Below are 9,871 nucleotides of genomic sequence, written 5' to 3' on the forward strand. Positions count from 1 at the left end.
TTCCGCATGATGTATGTAGAATGAAGAATATTGTAGTCATGTACGAAAAGCATTTTGAATAGAAAAATGCTCGGAATGTCCCTGATACATGTTTCCATGGTAACCACTCTAACTACTTCCTGTTTTGGTCCAAGTCACATGAGTGTTTTGGGACCGAGAAAGGCGTGGGCCAGGCTGCCAGTGCGGCTGCACATTCGAGCCGTGTGTTGTGATGTGCGAGGGAATGTTGATCTGTGTACATCCACGAATGAATGTGAGTACTTTTCTTTCATTCTCCAGGGTATCAGCGTTAGTTTGGACCCCTTACATGCGCGGCCGTTTCGTACCTTTCATTGCAGCGACTGGCAGTCATCGCTCCAAGTTGGCAAGCATTGTTTACATGATATTTGTGTTGCACATTTATACTGTGAGGTGATGTGTTCGTTTTGCATCTTTGGGATTTGTTGTCAGTCCGAATGAGTGTAAAGTGCTTAGTTGCCGCAACTTTTTGTGGCCAAATTGACCGCGTGTGTGTACGGCGTAATTCCAGGTTGTCCGCTCGCATCCTTGCCCACCCCCATCTTCGTGTTTATTGCACTGTGCAATTCATATGTGTATTGTTGATTATTGTGCAGTCAATTTGCATTGTTTTATTTTGGCACTAATATGCTGTTAACCCTAAACCCTCGTCCGAGTTCTGAATTTTTGACATTAGGCTTAATCTTCGAGTTAGCATCGGTTGAATTAGTCGGTGGAGTTGATTTCAACAAATTTCATGCAGTTTTTCAGTTATTTGTTAATTTCAGGGCTCCGGAGTGGCTAAGCTAGCGCGAGTCAATGGTGGTTGAAATCAACTCCATCGACTAATTAAACCTCCGCTAACTCGAAGATTAATCTTAATGTCAAAAATTCTGATCTCCCACTTTAAATTCAATTATCGGTAAGTCAATTCTATGCGATGACATTTTTCTGTTGTCGTTCTTAAAGTGAGAAAAATTGGTAAAAAGTAACTGATAGATTACTTTTAAAGTAACTTACTTATTTTGATAATGAATAATCAGTCAAGTAACTAGATTACTTTTTTGAGGCGTAATCAGTAATTAAATTACTTTTTCAAGTAATCTGTGACAACACTGATTACTACATAAAAATACACTTGGTCTCCAAATTGTACCGTAATGACCATGTTACCAACATGCCAAAGAACATCCTGCAACAGCATAATGAATGAATGAATGAATGAATGAATGAATGAATGAATGAATGAAGCGGAACGTCATTTAAAGTGAAGCACACTGATGCATTTCAGTTTGGAGAAGCAAATTCCACCCCACCACTTTGTCTCCTCCATTCCACACCACACACGCACCTTCACACCAAAGTTTGGCCACTGCATTTACCTCCAAAATTATTCACCACTTACCACAATAAAAGGGAATAGAGTTTGTCAAACTAACCGTTTGCCAGTATAATTCTATTTATTCCAGTATTTTCCACTTATTTTATTCTTTCTGTGTATTTTGTTCTTTATTCTTTCTTTGTAATGTCCCAAGGCACCAAATTTTATTCTGGCATGAAACAAAACATTTTCATATATTGAAGAAACGTGGAGAAAAACGAATTTAATGGTGTCAGTGTCTGTCCAAAGCAAGTGAACGAGGTTCAGCAAACGTGTGCGTGTTGTGTGGTGTGTCATAAGTGTTACCCACCTGCAATAACCGCAGGGTTGCTCTGTCCACCTTCTGGATTCACCCATAGCTCCAGGCTGAACTTGTCCCTAGGCAGCTCCACCCCTACGGATGGTTTTACTCTCAGCTGCTCCTGGCGCCCGGAGAAGTACAGGGTCGTCATCCAAGATGGGGGCACCTTTTGCACTGGTTTCCCCCACAGAGACGCACTGTTGACAAACCGGGGTGTGGAAGGATCCACATCTCCGGGGAAGTCCTCGTTCCCGTCCTCCAGACTACCACTGGAAGGACTATTATCGTCATCTTGTTGTATTTGAAGCACACTAGAATTTGATTTCCCAGCAGAGCTCGTGTTTCCCTTATCATCGACACTGCGTTCAAACCTGGAGCCGCGTGAAGGTCGACTTTGCCCGCCATCGTTTTGTGATAAACTCCAAGGCTGTGGGTCTTCCTTCTCAATGTGATTCTCAGGAAAATATCCAGGCAACGTATCATAAGTTTGCTCCTTCCTTGGGTCTGTAACAGGCCGAATTGCCTTCTCTACCTTGGTGTCAAACATGCACTCCTCCGTGCAACCAACAGGAGCGCTTGTGGCAGTATGGAACCCTCGGCGGATCGTCCTCCTTTTGGCCACTGAATGGCGGTGTTGAGCTGGGGAGAAGGTTCGGGGCTGCTGCAGAGATCTCCGAGAGCGGGAGACAGTGCAAGGTTCACTGGCGAGGCGGGAGAGCTCACTCTCTGCACGCCTGGCCAAGACGCGTTTGTACGGGCTCAGTGGACTTGAGTTCAATAGACATGCATAGGTAGTCAGGACGAGGACGATACCAAATAGATTGAATGACACCATATTTTGGGAACTTTGAAAAGTGTATTTCTTTCTTTCTTCACATAAAGATGAAGAGACATAAATCTCTGATGTTGCAATTCAAATTAATCAATTTCACTCCTAAAGGAGTATGTTTTTTTAGAAAAATAAAGATTTAACTAATAATAATTTACTTAGGTAATTTTGGTGTTATGGACAACTTTTTCACTCATAAATGTACAACATGCCAATGGGGTAAAACCATTATTTTCATGGATAACCTAGTAACAGTGCATCATTTTGCCACCTTTCCATTAGTTATTTTCAGGGGAAATATTTCTAATAATCTTTCATTTGTTTTCCCCACTAGTTTTTAGATGTCAGTGCTATGGCGAAAAATGATCAACAAATGTTCAAACGGATCAAAAAGTGTATGCCATTTTGTGGTTTCCAAATTTCCAGATTTCAGGATATAAAATCAGGAATTTTCTAATCCAGTTATACAAAATCTCATGTTTTACCTGACCATTGCGATGTAATGTGCCTGATGTCCAAATGTGCAAAGTAAAGCTGAGTAATAGAACTGTTATTCCAAATGCAAGAGGATGCAAGGTGTCAAAGCGGACCTCAAATATCCTCAATGAGAAGGTACACGAGTCTTAGTCCCAAACTTTCAACCTGCTCCATGTGTTTGCTTCTCTTGGTTGTAGTGTATAACTGCACTGGTGAGGGTTGCTTCCCTCCACCAGTTCACGAAATTTAGGAGCGCTCTCTCTCTCTCTCTCTCTCTCTCTCTCTCTCTCTCTCTCTCTCTCTCTCTCTCTCTCTCTCTCTCTCTCTCTCTCTCTCTCTCTCTCTCTCTCTCTCTCTCTCTCTCTCTCTCTCTCTCTCTCTCTCTCTTACATCACTGTTGAGGAAACTTATGTGGTCGATGAGCCTGTCCTATCCTACCTTTGCCTCATAATTTTGTTTTATAAGGGAACTCCTCCACTCTCCCGCTCTCTCGGTCCCAGCCCCATGCGGTGCCTGAGGAAAAAAGGTAAATGGTATTTAAGTGTAATATTATCCATGTCAAACATCACCAATGCAAACACATATCACCCTCCATCCATTAATAATGTGCTACTTATTTTAAAGTACATATGCTTTAAGTAGTTTAATTACATGTATGGAATTTCCATTAATCGTTTCCATGTGGTGTATTTATATCTTATTTCATTGCTATACATTGCTCACTTACAACTTGTTGATGCATATAGTTACACTAGACTACACACTTATTTTATTTAGTTTGTATAATGATGCAGTAAATATACAGTATGTCTGCATATATTTATTAGCTTTTTTAAAATGCTGTTTAGTTCATATGCTGGAATTTTTCCATAACTTATATTTCTTCATTTTCAACATGCAAGTTATAACTAAAAATCAATTTTTACAAATTGTGTCATTATTGAGACTGGATTGCTTTGTTTGTGTAATTTGTGTGTGTTGGGGAGCTAAGGAGTTGTTCAGGGTGAAACGATGTCTTTAAAACAAATAAATAATAATTTAAAAGGAAAAAAAAGGAAAAAAAGCTTTTCTTTGTCCCTCTCTCCCTCTATGTCTCCTTTCCTATCTCCCCTCTCTATCACTCTATCACACGCATACACACACCTGCAACCCCCCCACACACACACACGCACCTAAAGATTTTTCTGAGGTTTGTGTTACCTTTCTTTCCTCCTTTCTCCTTTATCTCCCCAACTGCTCCTTTCCCTCACTTTTTTCCAAAACCTTCACACCCGCTCCCTTTACCTATCTACGGCTCTCATTCGTTCTCTGGCTCTCCTCACTGGTCCAATACAGACAGGCAAAACATCTGTCCCACATATGAAGAAAGTTTCTATGAACCAAATGTGCCATCAAACCCCAATGCCAAAAAAATCAGGTGTGCATCAGGTGAGGAGGAATTTCCCGTATTACTCATTGTCTTGTATTTAATCACATGCAATGCATAATTAGATAATAAATATAGCTAAATCTTATAACATTCCGATTCACATTACTTTTCTAAAAAAATCAAATTAAAAATTCTAATCTGAAATGTTATCATTCCAACAGAAAAGCTATACTTTAGCTAAAATAACATAATCTAATCAGATATTTGCCTGGATATGTGCGTTATATAATTGATCAAATGCACAGTAGTTCTTTGAAATATACCTCCCCAATGAAAACAATATTTGTACAATTTATGAGTGCAGACAAATATAGAGAGAAAAAAGATTCAAACATAAGTACTGTACAATGTTAAACATCTGTTAATTAACATTTGTGTTATAGTGTTTAGATATTGCAGCACAACCAGCTTCCTAAAAAGATATTCCTATATAATCAGTCGATAATAGTATCATGATATCATAGAATTGATTGTACAGCCTCCTTTATACGTAAAGCACAGCACATTACAGTATTATTATTACGATATAGATATGAAAATGGTTTTAAAACCATTAATAACTTTCCACCATCTAAAATTTTGATTTGCCTCTCCAGCTGTTTGCACCACGTGTCTTTGAAAAAGAGATTTCACAGAACACTGACCATTTCAGACAACTCTTACTATTACACGCCTCCTGAAAAGTTGCCCCTATTCACCCCCAGACCCAACAATTTTTGTCAGGCTCAATTTGCAAATACTACCTTGGCCAGAGATGGAAATTGAGGAGGGGGGTAGGTTGGGGGTGCTGAAAGCTATGGCAGAGGCCCCCAAAAGGGTGAAAAACGGAGTGGGAGGTAGGAATTCCACAATCCCTGTTCGCCTGTCTGAGGGATCTGTAGTCATTCTTTTGCTACGGTAGAAGTTCCCTTTGAAATTCAGCTCCAGCTATGTTGCACGGTAAAAAAAAAAAAAAGTGTCAGGATTTAGGGAAAGAAACAAAAACATGAGGGGGAAAAGAGGATGGCGGGGAAGATACAGAAGAGGAAGAGAGCGATAAAAGGGCGCACAGTATGTGTAAGAGGGTCTGAATGGTTGTGCTTCATCAGGGCCTCATCTCCCACTGTAAGGGGACCTCCAAAGATTATCCTTCATCTGAACTTGTCCGTCTTGACCTCAGTGCCCGCACTTGTGTTCTTCTCACTCCTTTTGGTAGGTGTGTGCACACATTTCAACCTGTCCATTTGATCAATGATGTAGAGGTTATCCTGACTTTCATGCACAACCTGACTACCATCTCCACCTCACATATTTTCCTAAGATATACACAAGCAGCCTACGTTCACATTAAAAGGAGATGGGGTCTTTGAAGAGAAAATGCAGTAATGACGAATGAGGCAGGGTAGAAAGAGGAAAAGGGAAATAAAGCAAGCTTTTCACCAAAGCTTGTGTAAAGAGGGGGCCTAAGGTGAATTAAAGCAACACAATGTATACAGTACAGAACTGTATGTTCTTTGCTCGATTACTGAGCCAAATTCAATATGATGAAAACTTTATAATGTTTAAGTTACATCCATGCTATATAATACGGAATTTTAATTCCACATTATTTCTGTATATTGACTGAATTCCATGCCTGTAGAAAAAGTATATAATTGATGGTAACATCTAAGGGGGTAAAAACAAATATTCAAGAATGTTGAAACTTTAGCACACTGACTTTCCGCGCTTTTGAGTCTCACAGTAAACATGTTGGTTGAGCGATCGCTCAGAACCATCTAAGTCCCTCTCAGGGAATTCGCTCTTTGGTGTATCCAGTAATTTTCCTCATTTCTGAAAAACTTTATCCTTCCTGTGCCCCACCATGGTAGAAGTGAATTCCTTCCACAAACAAAAACATGGGAAAATCTACGTTGTGCAATCCGAGTTGATGGACCCCATACAGTAGCCACATGGAAGTAAAAAGGAAAACGAGGTAGCAGGGTGGATAAACTGTGAGTGTGAATACATTAATGCTGCTGACGTTTTATTTGCCAAGCTGCCTGCAGGTGGATGCTTGATTGACATGTCAGGGTTTGTCTTGGCGCGTTCACACTACCTGCAGCACTTTGTGGATGTGACCTACTACTGCCTTGTTTGTTATGTTAAGGAATTATAATTTGGGGGGAAAAATGCAAAAGGAAATGTTAATTCTGTGGTTGAATCAAAAGATACAGTAAAAAATTCAGCATTTTTTATTTTTAATTTTTTATAATACTGCCATCGTTTGATTTGGTTTACTAGAGAATCGGTTTCTAACTTTACAACAAGTTTTATTTGGAAAAGTACCGTGATCATGACGTTATAATTTAATAGTATTGTAAGCCAATGTTAATTTATGCAGTTTGAATATTAATACTGCAAAAGTAAAAACCACCTACAGAATGATTGTTTAAACATGGTAACATTTTCATTGTAGCTACACAATTTTTTAAAGCAAACAGTTTGTAATGATTAAATGTAAATTCATTGTACTTCTAATAATACATTAATACAACTGAGGTGTACTTATAGTGATTCTTTTCGAACGCCACTGAAGGGTGCCTATCGTGGTATGCCTATCACACTTTCATTAAACTCCACGACGCTTGAGAGAAAGAAAAAAAAATTGTTTTCAGATTTTGTCATTTCAATGGGGTTAGGTATTAACATAATACAACGGATATGCAACAATTAATCATTTGTCAAATTAATTGACAACTGTTTTGACAATTTGATAAATGTTTTGAGATTTTAGCCTCCCAAAGGTAAATTCGTTCAGATTGCAGTAATTTTCCATTCAAGAAGACCGATTATCTTTGTATTTTTTTTTTTTAATAAATAATTAAAAAACATTCCTGAACTTCTGCCTTTACCTTGGAAACCAATTATCAATATTTTTACTTATTTTCGGACGTTTTAGAGACCAAACGAATACTGAATCATAGCCAACATGTTTGTGAATCTGCACTGTCAACTTGATATGTCATATTTTTTTAATGGTGTTTAACACATTTTCTAATTAAAACATTCAAGATATAAAAATATAGAAGCAAAATAAGGATGACCAGATAGTAAATCCATCCATTATCTGCCGCTTAATCCGGGGTCGGGTTGTGGGATGCCTAGACTTCTGTCTCCCCTGCCACTTCAACCAGCTCTTCCGGCGGGATCCCAAGGCGTTCCCAAGCCAGGTGAGAGACATAGTCTCTCTAGCGTGTCCTGGGTCATCCCCGTGGCCTCCCGCCGGAACACCTGTCCGGGTTTGGCTCAGCTCCTTCTTCACTAAAACGGACCGGTACAGAATCACTCGTGAACAAGACCCCAAAATACTTGAACTCCTCCACTTGGGGCAGGATCTCATCCCCGACCCGAAGAGGGCACGCCACCCTTTTCTGACTGAGGACCATGATCTCGGATTTAGAGGTGCTGACCTTCATCCCAACTGCTTCACACTCGGCTGCAAACTGCTCCAGTAAGATTTGGAGAACACGGCTTGATGAAGCCAACAGCGCCACTTCATCTGAAAAAAAGCAGTGATGCAGTGCTGAGGCCACCAAACCGGACCCCATTAACACTACGGCTGTGCCTAAAAATTTTGTCCATAAAAGTTATTAACAGAATCGATGACAAAGGGCAACCTTGGCAGAGTCCACCCTCAAAGGGAACGAATCTGACTGACTGCCGACTGACGTGCTTTAATTGCATTGACATAAAAGCTGTTCCTGAGTCTGTTTTTTACGTTTAGTAGCCTGAAGCATCTGCCAGTGGGCAGCGGCTCAAAAAGTGCACGTTCAGGGTTAGTTGGACACTTCAGAATCCGTTTGGCCCTTCTAAGGCAGTGCTGGTTGTGAATGTCCTCCAGGGAAAGCAGGGAGCAGTCGATGATCTTCTGTGCTGAGCTGACGACCCTCTGGAGCACTATCCTGTCTGCAGCTGTGCAGCTGGAGAACCACACACCATACAGTATGTCAAAATGCTTTGTATGGAGCACTGATAGGACACCAGTAGTCCCTATGTGAGGTGGTTGTTCCTCAGTAGCCAGAAGAAACTAGAGTCTGCTGGGCCTTCTTGATCGTGGCTTTGATGTTAGCACTCCAAGTCAGGTCATCCTTGATGGTCACTCTCTGGAAGCACAAGTTACACAGTATTTCCCTCCCATGGCCAGTGAATGGAGGTCTGTTTTCCTTTCTCCTGATGTCTTTTTTTCTTTGATTTCGCAGTGTTACAAAAATAAATAAATAACGTATTTCAGTGAATTTTGGAAAAGTAAGAGGTTAGTTAACGGATAGGCTGCCATTGACTACGCAAGCTATCTAATCCATTTATGCCCTAGCTGTAATGCTCTATTCTCCTTAAGTTAGAAATGTGCCAGAAGAGCAGGTGAATTTAGTGACCATAAACCAGGGAATTCAAAACATTCTAGTTTACTTCGGAGCTCAGAATTTCACTGGGATGTATTGGTAACTCTGAACTAAATGGCGTCGGTTTGGTCTTAATATTGGTAGGGACGAAATAACAGCATAACCTGCATGTACACTTTTTTCTGGGGACGGGACATTAATAAGACCAAAAATATTTGAATGGGGGTCAGTGCTACATTTCTCACCAATATGAACCTAATTAGTTGATAGGCTAAATGATCAATGCAAAATAAATTTGTATTGACCTATACTAATTCTCACACTGCAAATTTATAACGTCTTAATCTGATATTTTTCGTTAAATCTAGTCAAATAATTTTTGCCATCTTTTTATGAGTGATAAAGTCTAGTTAACAGATCAATGCGTCAGATTCTTCCACTTACTTTAAGTAAATATTACTATTTGTTCATATTGAGCCCATACATCTAAAAGTTGGTCATTTTTCACCTAAATCAAATAAACATTTCTTCCACATGTTTTGAACAATATTCTTGAATTACGAACATTCCTGACAAAAAAGTTTTTCTTTTAATATTAAATATACGAACTTTTTGCTTAAAATAAGTCTTTAAGCTTGTTTTCAGCTAGCTGCCGTGGCGCAGTTGGTAGCCTGAGTTGTCCTGGGACCAAAGGGTCAGCAGTTCAATTCCTGACTATGACTGCCCACTGTCGAAGTGCCCTTGGGCAAGGCACTGAACCCTAACTTGCCCCCAATGGGTTGGCAGTGCCATTGGTGTGTGCGTGAAAGAGTATACGTGTGCTAATGTAAAGCGCTTTGGGCATTGTGACAATGTAGATGAAGCGCAATGTAAGTAGTCTTCATTTACCATTTTTCTTTTTCAAGAAATCTCATTGAGTAAAATCGACTTGAAGCACTGTAGCAGTAACAAAATTAGTGGTGTGTTCCCCACCTCCACAAAATTGACGTCTTTTTACATTACTTACAGTGGCTGCTGCTGGCAGAAAAAACTAATATCCCTCGTCTTTGAAGGGGAGGGTGGGGTAGCATGTTGTATTTCTGTTGGGCTGTGAATG

The 9,871-nt window shown here is 40.0% G+C and overlaps 1 protein-coding gene across 1 annotated transcript in view; it reads right to left on the reverse strand.

Annotated features, from left to right (window-relative positions):
• pappa2 (pappalysin 2) overlaps positions 1-3,167 on the reverse strand; it is a 92,632-nt gene extending 89,465 nt beyond the window's left edge. Inside the window, exon 1 of the mRNA XM_057858019.1 lies at positions 1,689-3,167. Coding sequence (XP_057714002.1) covers positions 1,689-2,514 — 826 coding nt within the window. The 5' untranslated portion in view covers positions 2,515-3,167. The remainder of the gene's footprint in view (positions 1-1,688) is intronic.
• Positions 3,168-9,871: the final 6,704 nt, after the last annotated feature.

This window comes from Corythoichthys intestinalis, chromosome 14, assembly GCF_030265065.1.
Source record: "Corythoichthys intestinalis isolate RoL2023-P3 chromosome 14, ASM3026506v1, whole genome shotgun sequence".
Classification (NCBI taxonomy): domain Eukaryota; kingdom Metazoa; phylum Chordata; class Actinopteri; order Syngnathiformes; family Syngnathidae; genus Corythoichthys; species Corythoichthys intestinalis.